The sequence below is a fragment of the Zonotrichia leucophrys genome, chromosome 1 (assembly GCF_028769735.1).
Source record: "Zonotrichia leucophrys gambelii isolate GWCS_2022_RI chromosome 1, RI_Zleu_2.0, whole genome shotgun sequence".
NCBI lineage: Eukaryota > Metazoa > Chordata > Aves > Passeriformes > Passerellidae > Zonotrichia > Zonotrichia leucophrys.
This window is the reverse complement of record NC_088169.1, coordinates 38,525,000-38,548,964: the sequence shown is the minus strand read 5'-3', so window position 1 is coordinate 38,548,964 and position 23,965 is coordinate 38,525,000. Positions and strand designations below refer to the sequence as shown.

Sequence of the window (23,965 nt, the reverse complement as noted above, 5' to 3'; positions counted from 1 at the left end):
AATAAATAGTGCACTGTTGAAAGCCATTGAACTTCTAGATTTTTATGACTCCTAGGATAGTCTAACATTCCTGAGAAAGTAATGGAAAAAATGTATAGCACTAGAAAAGAATGTAGGATTACCTATCTTGTAGTAATTTTGGAAATATTCTAATTGAATTTTGTTTGTTGTATTAGGTAAATAAGCTAATAAAGGAAGAACTTCAAAATCAAGTGGAATTGTTGAATTCTTTTGAGAAAAAATACAGTGATCCTGGCCCAGTATATGATTGTGTAGTGTGGTATGATGGTGAGACCTGGAGGTAAATGACTAAACTTGTCTAAAATATCTTGTTCTTTACATAAAACAATAACTTGCATTGAAGACTTGTTATCTTTATATCTCTGTATCTGCCCTCTTTATAGAGGTTTTAAGTATTTTTTGCTTTAAAATCGTCGTGCTGTATTAATTGAATTTCTTGACAAAATTCTGGTCCCAAATGAAGATGGGATAGAATAAAGTCTTATTGAAGACAATGTGATATGAGTGTAAGCTTATGGGATTTTTCTTCTGAAGCAGAATAAAACTGTTTTGACTATCCATTGGTGATGTGAAATAAGACAGAACGAGTGTCTGTGCAGAGACTTCAGGATGTAACGTGGCACATTTCTTTTGTATGTGCTTCATACAAAACAGTAAAACTTCAAATGTTTGTGTACGATCACTGAACGTCTGTCTACCTTTAGTAGAATTTCTTCCTTGAACTTCCCTAAATTTTCATACTCTTGCTTTTCAAATACAGAGTTATTTGAATTTAGCAGTGTTTTGAAAATCATTTTATTTAGATAACTTCATAGTTTCTGAATTTTATAAACAATCAAGTTTTAAAGTAGTTGCTCAAAGAACTGTTTAAAGAAACCAAAACACAGAACCAAACTCTTGAAGTCTTTTTGCTGTGCACAGCTGGAAATGGTAGGTAACCAAAAGTTTGCAGCAGCTGTGACATTGCCTTTTTTTGTTTGTTTGTTTTTGTCAACAGAGCCTGCATAGATACAAGTGAGAGTGGTGACTTAGCTAACTGTACAGTGCTGAGAACCTACAAAGAGGCTCAGGAATATGGATCTTTTGGAACATCTGAGATGTTGAATTATTCAGTGAATATATATGATGATGGAAACCTCCTTTCTATTGTGACAAGTGGAGGTAAATAAAAATAATCTTAAAAACATTTTGCTGCTAAGTAGGTATCATGAGAAGCAGTAATTTGAATTGGGTCTTGTTTCTGATACTTGGAATGGCTTGAGGCAGCTGTCGTAGTACAGCATTTGTTATTATGACTTTTAAGATCAATACTCATATTTCCTGAACTAAATTCTATAATGATAGCTCATTACCAAACTTGCTTGCTTTTTTGTATGAAATATTGTCAACTTTATGTACATAAGCATGAATACATAGAATGTGCCCACTTAGGTATTCTTTAACATGTTCGTGCATCTTAAAAGCTAAACTAAAGAGAACCTTCTTTCAAAAAACCTTTTTTGTTATGTTTGTTAAATGTAGAGTGATGATTGATTTTTAGTTGCTCTCCTTTGTACTTGTCTACTTTAAGAATCTTGAATATAATACCCATGAACAAAATGGGTATTGATCTTAATATAGGTTTATGCAAACTTTTTTGTTATGTCAGATGTCACTATAACTGTAGTTCCAAACCCTCTGAACCTGTTTTAGAGTATTCTTTAAGTAATCATGGTTTATTTTGGAAGCAGACTGGGTGGTTGGGATGGTATGGGTGCATTTGCTTTGAAAAATGCTCTTCATTCCTCATGAAAATATCCCATCTCAGTAGGGCTACATAAGCAGTTCAGATTTCTAAATAGATGGTAACTTATTTGAGATGTTCCTTTCTGTGTTTCTGTGCAGTTCTGTTTTCTGTTCTTAATGCCTGCTACCTGAGTTGTCTCAGGTGTAGTATTCCTAACTTTGAGTAGGAAGTGTTGAGCCTGCAAAGTAACTTTTGGTAGTGGAATTAAGTTAATGCTTTGCTCCTCTCTTCCTGCTGCCTCCTTTCTCTCCTTAAAAAGCTTTTTGATTTGTTGAACCTCATACAGTTAGCCTCAGCCTATTGATCCAGCCCGTCCAGATCCCTTTGTAGAGCCTCCCTATCCTCCAGCTGATCAGCACTCCTGCCCAGCCTGTCTGCACAGTGACTGAGGATATTCTCAATCCCCTTGTCCAGACCATCATAAAATATTGAACAGGTCTGGCTCCACTGCTGATTCCTGGTGAACACTGTCACCCTTTTGGTATCAGCAGCACTGGTGACTGGCCGCTGACTGGATTTATGTGCTTACAACTCAATAAGCGAAAATTAATTGAGCTGTAGCATAATTCTTACAAATGAAGTCCACTGAAAAAACATACTTTTCCTTTGCACAGGAGCACATGGGACACATGTGGCTAGTATTGCAGCTGGATACTTTCCAGACGAACCAGAACGGAATGGTGTGGCTCCTGGAGCTCAGATTCTTGCAATCAAGATTGGTGATACGAGACTGAGTACAATGGAAACTGGCACTGGTCTCATAAGAGCTGTGGGTGTTTCACTGAATAAATTATTAATCTCAGCTGTGTGATCTAAGTGTAGAATATTGTGAAACTTCATGCCCTACTTGTTTATAGGCTTTGTTTTTATGGTTCTACAGTATTTCCAACAAAAATACCAAAAAATTAAAAAAAAAACCAAGCTACTCCCCCCAAAAAAAACAAACCCTTAAGCAATAAATAACACAGCCAAAACACCTAAAACCAACTAGAATGTATTTTAAAGCATATTGTAAGACTGGTGTTTTAATATAAAACAAAACTTCTATTGCATAGAGCTCTTAGAGTTTCTCCAGGCTAACAGACTTGCAGTGTCTGACTAGGTTGATGCATGAGAGCAGTTACTTGCATATTGGATAAAGTTCTTTGTGTTGTCAGTGTATCTTTTATAGTTACTCAGATCTAGAATAAATGTAGAATAGCGGCAAGTATCTACCTATGTTTGTGTTAACTCTTTTTCTTAAGAGTGAGGAAAAACAGCATTCCTTTTAGTGATGAAAGACCCAAGAGCTTTTCTGTATAATGAATTGGTAAGGAAAGATTTTACTTAAGAAAAGGATGTGAAAAGACTATGTTGTGGTCCATAGGATATTTTGATGTAGCAACATGAACAGTAACTTTTTTGCAACTTTTTGTGCTTCAATCAAACTGCACAGGAAAGGAGAATTTTATGTTCTTGAGACAATAGTAGTGCTGTCTGCAGTTTTCTCTTAGGATAATGTCTTGATTTATAACTGGGAAAATGGAAAGAATAAGGCTTTTCAGGGAACAGGTTTTATAATTTTCTTAGTTCTTTGGGAAAATAGCACTTATCTGGCTGCAGTAAATTATTTTCTTGATTCAAGAGATTTATCTGTCTTTCTGAGATACGTAGCAAATCAGTTTAAGCAGATGTTTTCTGTCATTCCTGAAGTCACTTTCATTCTTTGACTAGCACGTATTTTGACTTCCATTTTTACTTTATCAGATGATAGAAACAATAAAATACAAATGTGATCTTGTCAACTACAGCTATGGAGAAGCAACGCATTGGCCAAATTCTGGGTGAGTGGTACTGTAGTTAAAGTATTTTCATTTCGCAGAGGTGGAATTGTATTTGTTGAGTTTTCTGTAAGTCAGCTAGTGGCTAAGAGTGAACCATCCAAGCTTGATTCCTCGCATGATTCATAAGTTAAAAACTGTGCAGTATAAGTTTTAAACTGGCTTTGAAAGAGGTAAACGCATTGAAAAAGCTTTTCATTTATAATATGTATATAAATATATAATTCACAGATTTATAACACGTACACAAATAATATTTTAGCATAATAAAGAACTTTTATAGTTGCAACACCACATGATGTGTGAGGTATTTTTTGAAGACCTAGGATCACTACATAATTTTCACTCCTTTTTGAAACTAGAAGATATTTTTGTGGTCAGCTTCTGTACTGGAACCGCCTCTGCTAGGTGTGGGAAGCAGGCTGCATAAGTTTCCTTGTTTGGTGAATGGTCAGAGGTTGTACTAGAAACGGGAGCTTTGTCCTGTGGAAGAAAGCTATATTGTTGAGTAAATGATTCATTTCTTTCTTTAGGAGAATTTGTGAAGTGATTAATGAAGCAGTGTGGAAACACAATGTAATCTATGTTTCAAGTGCAGGAAATAATGGTCCTTGCCTTTCTACAGTTGGATGTCCTGGTGGAACTACATCTAGTGTAATAGGTAAATAATTCATTTAGACAAGTTTTTTGACATTATTCAGCTTCTGTCTTTTCAAACTTTGTACTTTTGTGCCATGTTTGATTGCTGAGCTAAAATCTAAAAAATTGCCTGCTGTGCTACAAGGTTAATTCTGAGAGAAGCACTTGCTCTATGTTTAGGTATACAAATTTAGATTGTTATGTTCTTACAATTCAAGACCTTACATATGTAGAAAAGAGGTGGGAGGCAAATGATCTAGATTTAATGTGGCTTAGTATAAAATTTGCAAAAGAAATGTTTGGTCTGACTTACTTGAATATTTCAGGATTACTTTTTAAACTCTAACTATCTAAGCACACCACTTTGCTCCAACCCATAGCTGCTGGTGAATGCAACTTAGGAAAATATGATTCTAAGTTGGATTCTAATTAATCTTCTTGGAAGTATTGCAATGCATTTTGAACTGTAAGAACTACAGTTTTCGATCATCTGTCTTCATCAGATACTGTAATTTTTATTTTAAGTGGAACAGATGTTTTTAATTTGGATAGAAAATAATCCCATGCTAGGATCTAGGCAAGTCCTCATGTAGGGGAGGAATTTTTCCAGCTGCAGTGTCGCTGCTGTGCAAGTCTATTACTGTCATTAAAATTCTTTTTCTGATAGGCTAATATATTGAGTTATAAGATTCAGCAAAATGTCTGGCATTCAGGGGTAACTTCCTTAGTCTTAATGAAATAAATAAATCCTTTATTGTCTCACTGCTTCATTACACAAGATGCTTTTTAAGTGTCAGAATTCTTATGCAAGGAGACCAGTATGTAAGGAGACTAGCATGAAACCTTGGAAGCTGGAGAGCTGCTATTCCAGGGCAGCTAGTAGAATTAATGCTGATTACTTTCTGGAAGTTAATCTGCTATTAATTCTCTACTGAGACTGGGGGTTGGAACTGGAACTAACGAGCTCTTTTCAGGTCTGCACTGGCTTTGCTCTTACAGTGCATCTACTCTGTCAATTCAGCTTAGTTGTATCACTCTAGAGACAGTGTGATTATTCACTCTGCATGCCAAGTAGTTTGCTCCTGTCCTCCATCTGGAGTGAACCAGATAGAGTTTTTGTTTTTTGAGGGTAAAGCAAAATACAGCTGACACATTGGCTTAGTTCACACAGAGACAGCCTTGCCAAATTTGTCAGCTTGGTATGGTAGTTTTGTACCACCATGGTAGTGCTTGTGCTGTAAACAAAATCATAGCTGCAGTGTGCATCCTTGGCATTCTCTTCTACAATTGCTACTTTATCAAGCTTTGATGTAGCTGTTTAACATACTCTATGTACTTGGAACTGATACCCAGTAAAGACTGTTTCCTGCGTGAGATGTGTGGATGTGGCCACTCCAGGGGGTGTAGCTGGGAGCCACATGAACCAGTTCACATGGATTGCTCTGATGTGCAGTTGTTGTAGTTTATGGCAGAGCAGTGGAAACAGAGGAAGAAGGTGCGGGAGAGGGAGAAGAAATGTATGAGTTACCTGTTGAGAAAGAAGTGTATAAGATTGTATTCCAGCTGAATAAAAGGGAAACTTGGAAGTTTGCATGATATTTTACTATTATACAGTGTGCCCATCAGCATTGTTACTGCATAGCATGAAGCTTTACACTTGCCTTGCAAAAATATCTGGATTTAATGAGATGGAAAATGTGTTTCCATTTTAAATGTCAAGCAAGAATTCTTTTCATGAAGAGTTAAAACCACAGAAGAATTTTACTTTAGTTCTTAATAAAAATTTATGTTACATCTAAAACGCTTGAATGTTTTTTACAGGTGTTGGTGCCTACGTGTCACCTGACATGATGGTTGCTGAATACTCTTTGAGAGAAAAACTGCCAGCAAATCAGTACACTTGGTCATCCAGAGGGCCTAGGTAGGTTATATTCCAAGAAAATTGATTACTTTGGGGTTCAGGTGATATAACTCAAAAATCTAAACTGGGTCACTAATACCAAAATGAATGTATTTCTTCCCTGTGAAAAGAGCATAACTAGCCTGCTCTTCTGGTAACACTTTTACATATTGGGATCTAGAACTCCTGGAGGAGAGGGAATACAGGCCTCAGCACAGCCTGTATTTTCCAGCAAAGTATTTGGATGCAGATCTATTCAAAGATGATAAACGTTACTGAAAGGTTGTCTGGAAATTTGTTTGGGTTTTTTTTGTTTACTTTTTTTCTATAGCATTTATTTCGTTAGGTTAGTGTGGTGAAGTTAAATGTCCAATAAGTGATGAAGATTAAAATAAATACTGTTACTGCAGTGGTGTTAGTTCTGTGACAGTGACATTGCTGTGATGGTGTAATTTACTCAGGGGTTTTGTTTGAGTTCAGTAGAGGCGTGAGTAGGCAGAAAAAATTGCTTGCTGCCTTACACTACAGAAAATTTTCTGAAATATGTGTGAAAGAAATTTTAAGGGCAGTGTAAACACCAATTATTTCATTTCTCAGAAGCATCTGATAGTAATGTGATAGACAAAAAAAAAATAGTAGCATCTTTTCTTGAGTTCTTGCTTGTGTTTAGACTTTGCAGTTGTTCTCTAGCTGTTCTGGTGTTTATATTTACCGGCAAGTATATTGTTTCAAGAATCTTACTATGAAGGATTGTCATGTTTTTTGTAGGGAAAAGAGAAATGTGCTCTCTGCCCTCAGCTGAGAAAGGAAGATTGATTTGTAATTAATTTTGATAGACACACAGACATGCACGCACACGCACACACGCACATCACTTTTTGTGTGCTTAGTCACTGTGCCCTGTAAAATAGTCAGCTGAAAGGCCAAGTCTGGCCGAAGGAGGATTCTCCTTGTTTAGGGTGCAGTATGCAGATGACTGGAGAGTTCCTGAGGTTTGCTAGAGCAGTCTTGATGTAGGGATCAGTCTGTCCCAGTAAGCAGTAGAGGCTTTCAGGCAGATGTGCTCTGCACTGCTTGTCCCAAGGTGTTGGGATGCAGAACCTTTTTATGGGTTTATATATGGCTGTCATAAAATATGTCCAAACGTCAGATTGCCGTTTCATACTTGGAATATTCTGATTTCAGATGGATTTTAGACATATGAAGCTGTTAGTGTGGGATATAAGTACCCTAAAATATCCTGCCTCTCTACAGAACTAAATAGCTCAGGCGCAGGGCTGTCCTTATTCAAGCAGTGCAATTTTTGTCTATCCAGAGCAAGAAAGATGGAGCATATCTGGTTCACAGAGTTGAAAACTAGATGCTATTCTAGCTGTGCCATAGGCACACAGTTGCTCTGTTCTTAAATGTGCATGTGAAAGAGGAAGTGGGGTTTAGGGATCAGGCCCAGCTGATCCTGACGTACGTCTTGACGTTACTTTTTATGTGTTCTCCCCTTGCCCTCTTGTTTCAGGCTTGTAAATTCAAAACTTAACCTGGTAGTGAACTATCAGCATGCAAAATTAGAAGTCTAGGTTTTGGATCTTTTCTAGCCTTCCTCCTCCTTTTACTATTTTTCTTTAGAAGTAATAACCATTGAATAGGCTACGTGGAGTATGAATTTATTTATTGAAGTGTTTAATAGGTTAGTTTGTGTGTGTTTTGTAATTCAAATCCCAGAAAGTATTCTGCTGGCTAAGCTCAAGCCTGGTGGAAAATATTGAAGGACTGGAAAATTTAGAAACCTCTCACTGTGAAACAGACACAGCTGATGATTAGCATGACATTTTAAATTGTTAGTTGGTGGCATGCTTTTTCTTAGGTTCAATGGGTTAATGGATTTACTGAAGTAAAATGCAGTGAGTATTCTCTAAAGCGAATTTTTTTTTTAAATGTAGTGACAACTTTATCTTAAATTGTGCAAAAAAAAAAAAAAAAAAAATTGTGTTTTAACCATTGCTTTTTAATGCTAGCACTGATGGAGCCCTTGGAGTAAGTATCAGTGCCCCAGGAGGTGCTATTGCTTCAGTTCCAAACTGGACTCTGCGAGGAACACAGCTCATGAATGGCACATCCATGTCTTCTCCCAATGCATGTGGAGGCATTGCGTTAGTGTTGTCAGGTAAAGTGCTACAATGTTAAACATAGATGCATCATCTAAAAGAGGTTAGATACTTTTTCCTCTTAAAAAATGCTGTCACTTTCAAATATTTTGTTGTATCTAGTAACACTCTTATTTTTTATTTCAGGACTCAAAGCTAATAATGTTCATTACACTGTTCATTCTGTCAGAAGAGCATTAGAAAATACTGCAGTGAAAGCTGAAAACATAGAAGTATTTGCACAAGGACATGGTATTATTCAGGTATTTGAAAGCAAAAAATCCCAGTATAATATAAATAACTGCTGGTGAAAAGCTAACCCACAAAACAGCCAGAACAGCTTTTAAAGTGATCTCACTCAGTTTGTTCCATGCTACTTGATTCTCAAATCTCACTGGGGGAGAGGAAGGGAATGCAGTGGGAGAGGAGGAGGAATGAGAAGGTTCTTCTAGTTTCAGCATGTAGTTACTGTAAAATAAATGTGATAACTGGACACATTCTTAGGCTGATCAAAAAGATACATGGACATACAAGTGGCATGTAGGCTTTTATCACCCACATGTGGATTGAGGCGCCACATGGGCGCCTAGATTCTGTACTAATGTTGAAAAATGTTTTTAAGTATTGTCAGAGACAGCAGAACTTGTTCTGTCCAGACAAAAGCTGGGTCTGTAAGTTCTGGGCAGTGAAAACAGATACCCACGCTGGTTCACAGAGAGGTACAGCTGCAGTTGTACAGTGACTTTGCTGCAGGCCTGCACTGAACAGTCTGAGTGCTCATCGTTTCTTGTGGGCTTCAGAGTCGTTTGGAAATCTGTGATGTGATCCTGTATATGGTAAAGGCATACTGACTGTATCCCTATGCATTAGCTTATGCTCTTACAGAGCTGGGCATGGTTATTGCCTACAGTCACTCCTGTCCTAGTCTAATAGAAAATACTAAGATTTTTTTTCTTGTGCTTCAAAATGCCAGCTATTAAATGCTTAGTCCAAAATTCAAGTTCTGGAGATGCTAGAACCTAGTAGGTAATGCCTATTAAGCACATCTGTAATGCTGAGTTTGATGCAGAAGGCAGCAGTGGTTGTAGCCATATCAAATCAAAAATAGAATGCACCAATCATACTTGGTGTTTTAGTAGCCTATGATTAAATCATGTGCTAAAATGTGATTAGAATTGATCTCGGAGATGAGGTGTTGTATGTCCACTTGTCTCAAAGGAGAGTCCCCTAATCTTCACTGGTGAAGGTACCTGTCTGTCAAGTAGAAGAGAATTTAAGATTTTTGTAGCCAGTAAAATAACAAGTGAGGTGGAAAGGTATATTTTTAAAACAGGAAGATTAATTTTTTTATGTGAGTTGATTGTGACATCTCATGTATTTAAACCCAGAGCTGGATTTCATGACCTGATTCTTTTACTTCATATGAATATATAAGACTTGCATGGGTATTCCATTGCCCTTTTTTTTAATTGCTCAGCTTCTTATAGTATAAAAGTTCTAAATGTTTTAACTAGTGTTGCTCCACCTATGAAAAAGTCAAATAAATTAGAATAGTAGGTTTGGGCCTTGAAGTCCTCTTCTTCATTGTAATGTCTGAATAGGAATCTTCTTGTGTATTTGTAGCAGAGGAGACTTGGCCTTGTTTGTTTTTTCAAATGTTCTGGCATTTCTGTCTCTCTGGCCATTGCAGACTGCGAAAATTGCCTCATTTTCTGTACTGAGTGTCGTGCAATCACACGTTGCTCAGGTAGCATGTGAGGTACTTCACTGTTTCTTACTGTGCTTGCTAAACATTTCATATTGAAGAGAATATGCATAAATTGCTATTAAGTTGAAATTTGTTAATTTAGAACTTGCTCTTTCTAACAGGTTGATAAAGCCTATGACTACCTCATTCAGAATTCATCATTCGCAAGTAACATCGGCTTCACAGTTACTGTCGGCAGCAACCGTGGAATCTACCTCAGAGATCCAGCCCAGATAGTGGCACCATCTGATCATGGGGTTGGCATAGAACCTGTCTTTCCTGAGAATACAGGTAGGAAAAAGCTTTAGCAGGTGGAGGTGCAGAGAAATACAAATGTAAACTTGACACAAAAAGCTGTGAAATGAGTGATAGGAATCTGTACTGTAAAAGGAGTCAGTGTAACCATAGTTTCATGGTCAAGGAAGATATGCAAAATAAACAACTTTTCCTTTTCAACCTCAGACTTACATGCAGGGCTTTCATATTGTTTGGGGAGACTTGCTTCAATGATTTCTCTCACTGAAAAAAAGGAGATCTCTTTGTTCTGTAGAAATTTAAAATCAAGTTGGGGAGGCTTTGGAGGAACAAAGAGTAACCATAGATCCCTGATGTTTAATGAAATTATGGAACTTCAGGGTTTGTGTTGTAGATAACTTCTGGCAAAGGTTGATGATTGTTCTAAAGATGAAAGCACTTACCCAGAAATTAGTTTCTCAGTTATTTAAAGACTATAAATTCTAGATTTAGAATTTAGAAGGGCAATACAGGAATTTCTATGGATTAGATTTAGAAGGGCAGTACAGGAATTTATACGGTTTGTATTACTAAAAGGGTAAAAATAAGTTGTGCAGATGAAAATAAAGTTTAACCTGTTTTTCTGCAAACCCTTTTGCCCTGCTTTATTTAATACAAATTGGAACTGACTGAGACTGAATTATGTTGTGTTTAGAAAGGGAGCTGTGTGAGAGCTTGTTAATGAGTTTATTCCTTTCCTGAAACCAGTGGTCATCAAGAAGGTTGGCATGTGACAAAGGGATGAGTTTATTTAGGGGCAGAAAGAGTATGAATTAGGGCAGGTTACTGACTCTGAATAACTTAATTGCTTGACAGCTTACATTGCAGTCAGTGCATTTTAAATTTAACGTGGCACAAAATAATTGTTCACTAAACTTCTGCAGGAAATAAGCAATCTAAAAACAGGAATTTGCAATGAATGACTGGCACTGGTGCACAGATGTTGTTTCCCTAGTTTTCCGTGGTAACTGTTTTCCCTAGTTATTTCTGTGCTGTGTCTGGTGTCTTCAACAAGACTGAGTTTGAGAAACTCTAAATAGGAGTTTAGGGAGGCTGATGGCTCAGTTTGTCTGTTGAAGCTCTCTTCAAGCTTTTATTGCTTCTGCTGTACTTACAATAGAGTGTTCTTTTCTCTGCTTAATCTAGATATGATGAAATGTCTGAAAATTAAGATAAGCTTAATTAGGACTAAAACAGAAAAAAGAAAGTGCAAAGTGTCATTAATTTTTTGAGTGGGAGGAAGCTGCTGATAACTAAAACATTTCAACATTTCAACTGCTCTGGATGCTTTTCTGGAAGCTGTGCCTTAATGCGTAGCGTTTTTGGCATAAAAGCTAATTTGCAGAATCTGCCAGTGTGTTTGCCAAATCTGACTAGATTATCATAGTAATTTTAATAGATTTTACCTCTTACTTAGTATGCTTTAGAATGTAGTTTGATAATTAGCATAGCATTCAGAATCAATGTGATTGGTTTTTATTGTATTTCTCTGCAATTGGCGACACTTTATCTGTAGAAGGAAGTTTATACTTGCTTCCAGACTATGTTGTGGGTAACTGAAGCCTTGCTTAGCAGCCTGCCTTTGGCTTTGTCAGGGTTGACTGTTTCAGGGAATTTCAGAGGAATTTCAAAGCTGGATACCACCTTTGTTTTACTGCCTACTGTTGTTATTCTTTTTTTGTCAAGTTAAAAGAAGTAATATAGAACACTCCCTTTGTGCAGAGTTAGAGATCCAGGGGCTCTAAGGAATTGGTTCCCATAATATTTTACCAATGTGTGTATTTTAATGGCAAGTGCTGTTACAGTGGACTCTGTGCGCATGTTTTTGTTACTGAATTGATTTTATAATTTGTTTACTGACAGAAAACACAGAAAGAATATCTCTCCAGCTTCATTTAGCTTTGACTTCTAATGCACCATGGGTCCAGTGTCCTAGTCATTTAGAACTCATGAACCAGTGTCGACACATAAATATTCGTGTGGATCCACGTGGCCTGAATGGAGGAGTACATTATACAGAGGTATGGAAGTACTGGTGTTCTGAGCAAGACCTTGTGCCCTTGTGTGTCCTTATGGGTCTCTATCAACTTTTTATGGAAATGATATTTAAGGAAATAAAATCTTTGAGCTTTACAGAACATAAAGTAGTGCTACAATGTATTTTAGTCTATACAGATTGAAGCCAGGGTTCAGCAATAGTTGGGCTATACAATGTTGCACATGTAGCACATGCCTGTAGAACTTTGAGTATCTCTGTTTGAAAAATAAGAGCATATAGTAAACATAAGCCAAATGAATAACTATTGATTGAGTTTTTTCCCTCTGGTGAAATGAGTCAAAATGGGAAAAATATATTTTTTTTCCTCAGTGATTGTTGATGTTCTGCTGTTTCTAGGGTGACAGTGCTCGAATGACATTTTCTCCTCGGTGACAACTACAAAGATTCAAAATACTTTGCAACTGGTTTAAGTTGAATGTTGTCTTCTATAGTTTGATTTTGACCAAAGATTGAGTCGTATTTTATTTTGTTAGGTGTGTGGATATGATACAGCAATGCCTAATGCAGGCCCTTTGTTCAGAGTTCCAATCACTGTTGTTATACCAACAAGGTGAGTAAATCCAAAACTCTTGAGAGTTTCTACAAAAACCTGAAAAAATTCTTACAGCAGGCTTATGCAGTTGTGACATTTTTAATAGTTTGGTCATGACAACAGTGTGTCCTGCTGGGCTTAGCCACAGTGGCAGCAGCTTCCTGTTCTGTCAGCATACAGATGCCTTCTGGCTTGTTGACCAAAGTATCAGTCAATGTCCTGTTCATATGGGTAGGTCAGCTGGAATTTGGTTTTTCATTTCTGCCTGGGAACTAGAGTACATGGAGCCAGAGGGCATTATTGGGCCCTTGTATACATTGGGATAGTCTTTGATCATGACTTCAATACAGTGAGCTTAGAGTTGGTGTGGTGCCCATCATTGGGTTAAAAATAAGACTTAAGTGATGTTGATAAGGAAGGAGAATATTTTATTAAACCTGTTTGGTGGACAATCTGCCCTGAGGGGGAAAGACAAAGTAACTGTTCTCTCATTCATTCATGGAAATATTGCTACTTCCATACCTTAGCTCACTTCAGTGGCAATTCACTCAGCCAGGAAAAACAGATGCCCTGAAAATGAGGATTTTGTGATATTTCTGTTTAGTCACTGTAATTTTTGGGATGGTATTTACATAGTGTGGTGGAGCTGACATTTTGAATCTTTTTGATATGTTGTACTGTCAGATTCTGTATTAGTAGGATTAATATAATTGGTGTTAAAGACTAAATATCCTCATTGTACACACTTTTGGAGTATTTTTGCATTTAAAAATCCTTCCAAAATTGGCTTCACAGCTTGTTTGACTACTATTTGTGTTTCCTTTTGACATACAGAGTAGATGAATCATCAAGCTATGACCTGACATACACAGATGTTCATTTTAAACCTGGTCAGATCCGAAGGCACTTCATTGATGTTCCCCAGGGAGCTACATGGGCTGGTAAGGAAAATGACCACATTACCTAAATAAAAAATTGCATCTGTCAGACTTGACAAAGTTGGTTTTAAATAATTTTGAGTTCTGCCTGAATAAATACTGAAGGGGTTTTGGCCCATGAATATGTAAATGTTTGTTTGATTTTTAAGCTCTTAAATTAGTAATTTTGAGTTATTTCATGGTTTTTGGTATAGTAGGATCTTGATTCTAAGTCTTAAAGAAACCAGCCAATAACATTCTAAAGTGGTTGCCTATGCCTGGAGGAATGCCCCATGTTTATAGAAAAGTATTGCTGTCTGAGGCTTACCTAGTTTTTAAGGTGTATGGATGTAGTGTTGAAAGAAGTCATAACTGAAGAAAATGTGATTTTCACAATGGGTAAAAAGCTCATAATTTTGCAAGAAGGGGAAAAAAAGGGTTTTTTTCCCCTTGTCTTTCTTTGTGAGATTACTAAACAATAGTCCTTTCAAAAATCTTTCATTCAGACTGAAGTTAGTGATAGGACTCTTAATTTGCAATTTGGCAGTCTGTCCTATACAGGTGATACATCTGTACTATCTGATTAATTTTGACTGTTTAATTGAGATTTATTTCTCTTTAACCATCCTCTGAACTTAGCTAGTTTTCCTTTAACCTGAAAGAGCTTTTGAAATTAACTGATGTATAAGTATTTTTCACATGTGGAGCCACTTTGGGTACTGCGTAACTTCTTAAATTACAAATTACTTGTGAAAGTAATGCTTCTCTGCTTTTCTTCTAAAATTCTTGTGTCTTCAGACTGTGTTTCTTTTTCTTTAATCTAGAAGTGACAGTGTGTTCATGTTCAGCTGATGTGACTGCCAAGTTTGTGCTTCATGCTGTTCAACTTGTGAAGCAAAAAGCATACAGAAGTCATGAGTTCTACAAATTTTCATCCTTACCAGAAAAAGGCTCAGTGATTGAAGCATTTCCTGTCTTAGTAAGTTACCTTAGGGTGGGGTAAATAAAATAATGTATCAGTGCAGTATAACAACTTTTTTGGGATTTAATTTCCTAAAAGAACCCACAAACCCAAGACTTTTTGTGTTTATTGCTGTAGTCAGTTCAACTGATTTTCAGTTTTGAAAAGATCTCTAACAGCTTGCTAATGTTTCTGAGTTATTTAGTAATATAATACACGTTAATCTCTGTAATTTGTTTGTACTTGTTCATGCAGAGCAGTTTGTTTCCCTTTCAAATGGGAGCTATGCCTTGTTGGATAGTTAGCATATTTTGCCTTTAGTGATTAATGCGGTAGTCTGGGACATCTTCATCTTGAAGCCAGGGGTAACTGACTGGCTCACGTTCATACATCCCAGGTACAGGAGTCTTACCTTGGATAATGCTAGCTCAAAGAGTCAAAACAGTCAGGGAATGAGCTAGCAGTTTAGGGGTTTAGGTTTAGTTGTATAGCTCTAATGCCAACGAGTAGTTATAATTTCTCTGCAATTCAGTCCCTTACTATCTGGAAATATCCGGTGGAGGACCATAAGCTGTGTTGGTCCCGTTGACACATTATTTTGTCATGTTATTTAAAAACCAAAAAAAAAGAAAAACCCAGAAGCCCCCACCAACCAGGCAAAAACACATCTCAAGTTTTGTGTCATCTTACTTAGGGAGTGAGTGAGATTTCTTTTTTTTAATGCATATTTCTTAGGGGACACACATGAAACTGATCTATGAACTAACCTGTCTGCCTAGTTTGAGGGATAAAAATAGAAGACGGAACATTTAAAAGCAGTACCTTCCTCTGTAGGGTGTACCCTGGCACTCCTTGTTTTGAAGCATTTTTCAGTCATGCTGTTTTGTTGGAATTGTCTTATGTTTTGTGAACCAAGTATAATGTCTTACTTGGTACTTTACAAATCTATACAGTTGGAGTAAACTGGACATAAGAGGTCTTTTTTGAGTTGTACTCCGGTCCTTTTTGTTTTGGTTGGGTTTTGGGAGGCTGGGGTCAATAGAAGAGGAAGATGGGAGCTGGAGTCTAACTTTGTGCTTTTCTTTCCCAGGCTGGAAAAACCATTGAATTTTGTGTTGCTCGGTGGTGGGCAAGCCTTAGTGATGTTAGCATTAATTACACAATTTCTTTCCATGGTGTACTTTGTGGTGCTCCTCAGCTAAACATGGTAAGTTTTCCAGAGCGCTTATATTGAATTACTGTGAAATCCTTTGGTTTCTCAGGAAAAAAACCAGCTTTTCTTCCTTATTGCCTGAATTTAGAAACAGTGAAAGTATTTTTGTTCATGAGACTTTCATGTTCTTTCTTAAAAGTTGTTAAGTTGGAGTTCAGTCCCAGAGAAATGCCAGTTACCATTATTTGTGATTTTTTTTTCTATGTCTTTTCATTATAAACCACTAGTGAAAAAAGAAAAAAAAAACCCAAACAAAAAACCTAAACTCAACACCAGTACATAAAACATAGTAAAAGGCTGAAAATAGAAATATGCTTACAGTACGAAGTGTTTTATGTAAATAAACTTCGCTGGGACCACAGTTCTTGTACTGAAATATCTAGGCTACCATTGCTAAAGCAACAGCACTCTGCATACCATATTCAGAGTAAAATTTCCTTAAAATTTATTTTTTATTCAGTGTTCTGTTGAGATGTGGTGATTGGCTTGAGTCATCATTTAGGGCAGTTGAAGGTTCAGCGGGTGGGGCAGTGTAATGATTCCTAATGGTCTGTGATACTTAAGGATTGAAAAAGTTGCTTAAAATGTTAGTGTGACATCTAAGTACTTTGTCTTGGTCCTGTGTTCTTTGCTGTCCTATGCAGCCTTGGCTTGGCACTGCCTCCCTGAGGGAGGAGAGTGCTCTCTGAGAGCTGGTACCTGCATGAAGCAGCAGCATGCCAATCTGTCTTGGCTCCTGCCTTTCTTTCAGCTAAAGGCCAGAGCAAATTGGAGCTCTCCTGTGGGTGAATTTGGATGTATTCAGGCTCTGAGAGCTGAATAAACTGAGGAAGAAAGAGTGGGTAGTGTGTCAAGGTACCGGGTCTTGAACTGGTAGAAGAGAAAAAGAAAGAGCTGTTGGTAATGGTGTGCACAGAAGCTGCCCCCAGCCCAGCAGAATTGTACCAAATGAGTAATGGACACTGAAAAATAAGAGAATGCAAATAGTCTTGATGTTCCTTTTTGAGCACCAGTAACTTTCATAAAATAAATTTCAATAGTGTTCATATACTAGTGCCTTTGTCATGGGATACTGCTGGAAATAAACTTTTTGAATTATTTTGCCCATAATCAAGTCTATGTATGCAGTATTGTTTCTCTTTTTCAGAGTTAATCTATTCTGTAATAATAGTCCTAGGAAGCGCCACAAAATACGTGTTTTAATATTCTATATTGTATATATTGAATTACGTATTTAAGGTAAATCATCCTAAATGCACAAACAAATGCAGTCTTGCCTGTAGTATGACTTACCAGTTCTGTACAAAGTATTTAAATTAGGAAATGAAAAGATGAGCAAGTGAAGCTTAAGTTTTATTTATATAAGTTTTGCAAGTCCCAGTATTATCTGCTGTTGTAAAATAGAGATGCACTTGTGACGCTTTCAAAATAACACAGTATTATTTGCTAAAGTATAAATAACTACAGCTTATGTTGTATTTTTGAGGATCATAATAGATGGTCCTTATCTGCTGTTGTAAGTGCACAAACATAATTGTTCTGTACTCTTCTTCTAGCACGCTTCAGAAGGCATCGTACGGTTTGATGTTCAGTCCCTGTTGAAATACGAAGATATTGCTCCATGCATAAATCTGAAAAGCTGGGTTCAAACACTCAGGTAGAGTTTCTGGGGAACTGTTTTGGGAGACTGGGAAAACTGCTCATATGTAGAGTTAAGCTAGTAACACATTAGCAGTGAAATTCAGGATTACAAAAATATTCTTGTCAAATTCAAAGTAGCTTTGGAAGCATCAATTAATTTGTCAGCATCAGTTAATTCGTCAGCATTCTCTTCTTTGTGGTGACTTTCAAGACAAATTACTTTCCTTAAACTAATTCGAAAGAAGAAAAATTTACAAAGATATCCCACTGCTTCCAGACACTTAGATGTGAAAGGTACTTTAATATCTAAAGAAAAAAAATTTTTAGAGGTATTGGAGTTATTATGTGGTACTATTTGTTGTTTTAGTTTTTTCATTTTGTTTTGTTGGGGTTTTTTTTGGCTTGTTTTTTTTTTTTTTTTCCTAAACAGCTGCTTGGGATCCTGCCAAATTTTGGCCTGGGAAAACCATCGTCTTTCTCTTGCTTGATTTAAACTATTTTTGTAGAATCTGGTGCAGATATTTTGGGGAAAACTGTGTTTACCTTGTTAGTTTAACACATGCTGATTTAGGGAAAGAATTTTGCTGGAAAATTTCTAGACAGTGCAGCAGTGATTAAAGCTACCCCCTTCAGAAGGATAAAGTGGTACTTTTGAGGTAATTTCACAGTGGTCAGTAATCTGAAGTTTTCCATTATTTGGGCCTGTGAGTGGAGACTTTTAGCTCTGTCTTGTGCTCTTGGGTACTTGTAACTGGAATTGACTAATTCAAATTGCCGGGAGTTTAATGAACATATCACCTAATGTTAGATTCAGAAATAATCCATTTGATGTGCTGTAAATGAGGTAATAATACATTGCCTTAATATTTGCCTTATTCTTGGTTGGAAAAATGGATGTGCTCTTTACTCCCTCATCTGACAGTAAATGAACTGCAATTAAGTAAACTATGGATAAATACTTATGTTTTTAAATCAAGGCAGGAATAGTATCTCTTGAATGAGCTAATGAGTCATGACAGAGGGAATTACTGAATGGCTTTTCATTCTGTCTCTTGTTTCAAATGCTTGGGGGCAGGGTGAATGTTAGGGAGACGTATCATGTCATATGTGGTATTACTCAGTTCTTAAGACTTCTGTCAGCAGTCTATCCAGTGTCTGCCAGACTGGGAAACCTGGGTTAAGCAGACTTGTGGTCTGACCCAGCCCCATATCTTACTGGGTGGCTAGTCTGTACCCTTGGACAGTGAAAGAGCTGGCAGAACCTTAGAGACAAATTCTTATCATGTAGTTAGAGGTTATCTCATTTAATAAATGAAAGGTAAACTTAAATGATGCCAGACCACCCTGATTCTGCTATTTTTTATCTCTGAAGCTTAGATTTTTTTTCCTATATCATTATTATTTTGTTTACATTTTTTGATGTTTAAGGTCTAAAATGCTTGGCTGCCCTGAACTTTTGACTGCTTTTCCCAAGTGTCTGATTTAATATACACTCTCTGTAGTGTTCTTTTTTCTGTGTTACTACTCAAATTACTTTAAGGCTTCTTACATTCTCTGAAGACACAGCCTTCTATAAAAAGGAATTATCAATTGTTCTGTCTTCTAATTGCAGTGCCGTTAATCAGTTTTGAAGACAAGTATTGATTTCAGCATGGATACTAGAAATGTAACCTGATTTTTTTTTCTCTTAAACTTAATGGCCTTTAATTTTGAGCATTTGGACATGCCTACTACATTGTTTTCCTTTTTATTTTCGGGCAGTGTCTGTAGTATCACTAAACTTTGTTTTTTAGGCTGACATTAATTTTAACAGAGGAATTAATGCTGCTTGGGTAGTTACAATATATGAGATATTATGGCACGTGCTGAATTCAGTTGTATCTCAGAACATGCTTCTACTTAAGCAAGACAAATTTTGATAGAGGATACATGTTTCTCAAGAGAATCTTTTGTTGTTTAACTGCAGACCAGTGAGTGCAAAAATAAAACCTTTGGGATCCAGAGATATTTTACCAAATAATCGTCAACTGTATGAGATGATTTTGACCTATAACTTCCATCAGGTAAGGGTTACATTAGTTGGGTTTTTTTGAAGTTATTAAACACATCATGTTTTCTTTAATTAAGTCTTAATTTTAACTAGCTTTCTCTCAGAAAGGATGTCTGGAGTCACACTCTAGGCTCCCTACAGTGAAAATTCCTTTTGGTCCACTTTGAAAGCTACTGTTATTTGAAACATGCTACAGTTCATGCTGTTGTTGTTTGAAACATGCTACAGTTACCTTTTTGAATAAGGATTGTACTTTTTTTATTCTGTAGTAGATTAAATGCTTTTGCCTTTCTTTTAATAGCCTAAGAGTGGAGAAGTAACTCCAAGCTGTCCACTTCTTTGTGAATTGTTGTATGAATCTGAATTTGATAGTCAACTCTGGATTATTTTTGACCAGAACAAAAGACAAATGGGTTCAGGAGATGCCTATCCACACCAGGTACAGATAATGTATTTATTTTACCTTCTTTTTGCTGAAGACTGTTGAAATGTTCATTTTTTTTACCTTCAAGGCCTCCTGTTAGCTCTTTACATTTTCTGATGCATAATTTTAATGTTCTTATGTAGTCACAAGAAGTCATACAAGGTTCAGTGATGATGTATTTGTATCAAAAAAGTTAAGTATCCATGAAATAGAACTTTTTTTTTTTTTTCTCTCCTGCTGAAGGAGAAAGAGGAAAAGTTGTTAACGTCTGATTTCTTGTGATTTTGTCTGGTGCTTTTCAAGAAATGAGTTCAAAATTGTGTTGTTCTTTGGTTTGTTTTTTTACAAACACAATGCCTTAAACTTTTCATTGCAGGGTGCAAAGGTCTGACTTGTGTGCTGATAGAGCAGGGGCTTCTGTATTCATGAATGCTGTCCTCTGTGCTGTTGATATCTTCAAACAGCCTTTTTAGTGTTTCAGCTTTGTTTGCTTCCCGTTGCCATCCTTGAAAGAGAAGTTTTTTGCACAACACTTGTAGATACTCTACCCTCTGCAGGAATCTCTTTCTGCCTTAACAGACTCTGTGTGTGCCTGGATCATGGGGGAAGTAGGGAGAAATAAAAAAAATACTTAAAAAAGGAAAAAAGTCATAAAAGAAACATTATTCATAATTTTTTGTTTGAAACTATATTTTACCAGTATAAAATCACAGTTGAACATCATCAATGTAATGGTAATTTTGATAGATTGATTATTCTGGAACTGTACAAAAGATAGGTTCATAGACGTGCTTTACAGTTTATAAATTATTTTCAGAAATTGCATTGTGTAGGCTTCTGTTCCTTAACCTGAATTTTTTCAAGATAATATAAAATCTAAACATCACCCTAGTGCTTTGGTATTTAGACCTGGTGAACTATCATGCTGTAAATCTCTGGTGTTGTGCATCATAGGACAATTCTAAAACAATTCTAAATTATTTAATCCAGCAAGAAATACCAACAGGAAGCATCACTCCCTGTCCAGGAAGGGGGATGTTCTAGGAGCAGGGTAGTTCTGAGTTGTTGTTCCTTTCTACTTGGGGCCGCTTTCTGTTTTAGTGTAGCAGTATCAGAAAGGAGACTTAGCATACTGTTGCTGGAATGTGTGCAGAATGTGTTGCCCTGTCAGGTTGATAAAAATTAAAGAATGCTTTCGAAACATGACAGTCTTATTTCTGGGGCTTGGAAGATTTTTTATTAATGGTAAAATATTGAATCTTGGCATTTATGAGAACTTCTTTCTTTCAGTATTCTGTGAAACTGGAAAAAGGAGATTACACTATTCGGTTACAAATTCGTCACGAGCAGAACAGTGAGCTGGATCGCATCAAAGACCTGCCATTTATTGTTTCTCATAGGCTCTCTAGTACCTTGAGCTTAGATATTTATGAAAACCATAGCCTTGCTCTCTTAGGGAAGAAGAAATCCAACAGTTTGACATTACCACCGAAACACAGTCAGCCATTCTTTGTTACATCCCTGCCTGATGACAAGTAAGTTACAAAGTGTTGTTTTTCTCATCTGTGTCTAGGCAGCTGCCTCTGCTCCTCACTAAAATGACACTTTAATTGTGTCTGCCTGTCCAGGCTTGGTTATTCCTCATGTTGCTCTTTCCCTGTTTGGTGTCTTTACTGAGTTTCCATGGAACCTTAGTGAGCCTGGTTTTAACACTGAACTTACTTTCTTTGAACAGAATACCTAAAGGAGCAGGACCAGGATGTTATCTTGCAGGAAGTCTTACTCTGTCTAAAACAGAACTTGGAAAGAAAGCTGTGAGTATATGGAATGGATGACGGGGTTTTTTTGTGAATTTTTTTTCTAGCAAGCAAATTGCATGCCAGGAAGTGCTGTAATGTATCGGATTAGTACTTTAAAGAGCATTAGGTTTGGTAACATAATACATTTTAGAAGCAGTTGTTTCATTATAAAGTCAGCATAACTTCTAAGTAGTTCTATTATTGTTTTCATCTTCTAATTTCAAATTTAATTGCATTTTCTGAATTTTGAATTCTAATTATTTTGCTCTAGAATCCTTTATTTCTAGAAGCAACTGCTTTCTTGTTGGTGTGGAGGCTTTAAAATTGACCTTATGTAACTCCCTAGCTTAATGTAACTTTTGAATGAAAAATACATGCATACAGTGTTTTGTGCATGTTGGTTCTGTAATACTCTTTGTTGCATGCATGCAATATTCAGCAGAAACATGAGCTTTCTAAACACATATATGTTACTGTTACCAAGTAATAGGAATTTAGCTGACTCAAATGCATAAACAGATTCTCTTACCTGCTACACACTTGTTGTCAACCACTGGTATGATTGTATGCTTCAGCAAAATGGTATAAGATCTCTGTGTGTGAAGCTAGAAAAAAAATGAAAGATTTTTTTTGCTCATAACACAGCACCCTGTGAAAAATGTTTTTTAACTTGTATGACTCTGTGATGCAACAGTGATTATAGTAACTGTCACTTTTCTGTGTATCTGGTGCTACAGTGCTTAGAAGATTGCCTTAGCTCTTTTTAAACAGATGGTAAGCCTGAGACTAAATTTTAGTCAATCTTGATGATTGTTAGTACTCAGTGATAGTTGATCTATGTGCATATACCACTAGATGTGGCTGAACAACATGTATAAAACGAGGGTATGTCTTCATAGAAAATAAGTTTCTGAGAGTACGTTGGCATGTACCTTTAGATATTGTTAAGCATAAAAGTTTAGTCAATTCAATCTAAATGGTTGTACTTTTGGGGCAGATTGCATGTAACTGCAGATGATAACGTATTAGGAGAATTTATTTATCAGTGAGGAAAAACCCAGTAACTAGGAGCTCTAAAATACCTAGTTTAATATTTCTTTGTGGTACCTGCGAGGTTGCAAGTGTGCTTCTATGAAATCCATGATAATTTAGTTTCCCTAGCTAGAATTGTGCACTTCCTTGAACTATTGGTTGCAATATTGCATATTTTATTTTAAAACCAGACTAAATGGCTATATACAGTGGTTTCTGGGACAGGAAGCAGGAGGTAGGTAGATACAGCCTGTCAAATTTCATATGATAGAGAATACTTAAGACCTTACACATGAAGAAATTCCAGCTGAGGTGTTCCTCATGTCATAGCCAAAGGCATTATTGTTATGGTCATGTTTCAATGGAAAAAGGATGGTATCAAATAGCAATTGATACTTTCTGCTGCCTTTAGTGAACCTCAATATGTACCAGGAGACAAAAAAGGAGGACTAGGCAGCAAAGTTGTCTCTAAGTCAGTGAGTGGATGCAAGGTAAGGGAACATGTATCTTAATTTGTCTGTATTTACTATGAAAGAGAGCAATGCCACTGAACAGTCAAAAATCTAAAATTTTGAGGCTGAATTTCTGTAATTTATTTATTGAAGCTAAGTGGTTAACAACACTTGCTTATATTGCAGGAGTAATGGATCGTATATACAGTGATGCATTGGTTTATTGGTTATAAAAACCTGAAAGAGCATGCTTTAAGAGCATGTTTGATCATACATGTGAATCTCTAAAAGTTGGAAATCTGTAGGTTGGAAGTATAACTGTAATTGTACAGAGAAGGTGTCTCCATCCTGTGTGGTGTGTGCATGTTTTCTTACAGTATGTTATTCTAACTCCCAGGGGCAGTCTGCAGCAAAACGACAAGGAAAATTTAAAAAGGTACTGAATGTTAGTTTTTGAAAAAGATATACTGAATTCTTTTTGCATATGACTTAAAGAATTTGTCTACCAGTCTTGGTTTTTAATTTGTCTCCTTCATC

General features: G+C 36.5%; 1 protein-coding gene across 2 annotated transcripts in view; it reads left to right on the top strand.

Annotated features, from left to right (window-relative positions):
* The window catches only part of TPP2 (tripeptidyl peptidase 2), a 52,507-nt gene that overhangs the window by 9,044 nt on the left and 19,498 nt on the right, over positions 1-23,965 (top strand). The window contains exons 5-24 of one of the 2 annotated variants that reach the window (XM_064712038.1): positions 177-301; positions 1,019-1,182; positions 2,422-2,576; positions 3,554-3,630; positions 4,161-4,288; positions 6,088-6,187; positions 8,179-8,327; positions 8,455-8,570; positions 10,177-10,345; positions 12,212-12,369; positions 12,881-12,957; positions 13,774-13,880; positions 14,681-14,835; positions 15,908-16,024; positions 17,587-17,687; positions 19,638-19,734; positions 20,023-20,160; positions 21,436-21,680; positions 21,881-21,959; positions 23,826-23,864. In XM_064712038.1, the coding sequence (XP_064568108.1) occupies positions 177-301; positions 1,019-1,182; positions 2,422-2,576; positions 3,554-3,630; positions 4,161-4,288; positions 6,088-6,187; positions 8,179-8,327; positions 8,455-8,570; positions 10,177-10,345; positions 12,212-12,369; positions 12,881-12,957; positions 13,774-13,880; positions 14,681-14,835; positions 15,908-16,024; positions 17,587-17,687; positions 19,638-19,734; positions 20,023-20,160; positions 21,436-21,680; positions 21,881-21,959; positions 23,826-23,864 (2,496 nt within the window). The remainder of the gene's footprint in view (positions 1-176; positions 302-1,018; positions 1,183-2,421; positions 2,577-3,553; positions 3,631-4,160; positions 4,289-6,087; positions 6,188-8,178; positions 8,328-8,454; positions 8,571-10,176; positions 10,346-12,211; positions 12,370-12,880; positions 12,958-13,773; positions 13,881-14,680; positions 14,836-15,907; positions 16,025-17,586; positions 17,688-19,637; positions 19,735-20,022; positions 20,161-21,435; positions 21,681-21,880; positions 21,960-23,825; positions 23,865-23,965) is intronic. The other variant, XM_064712047.1, reaches the window with a different exon arrangement.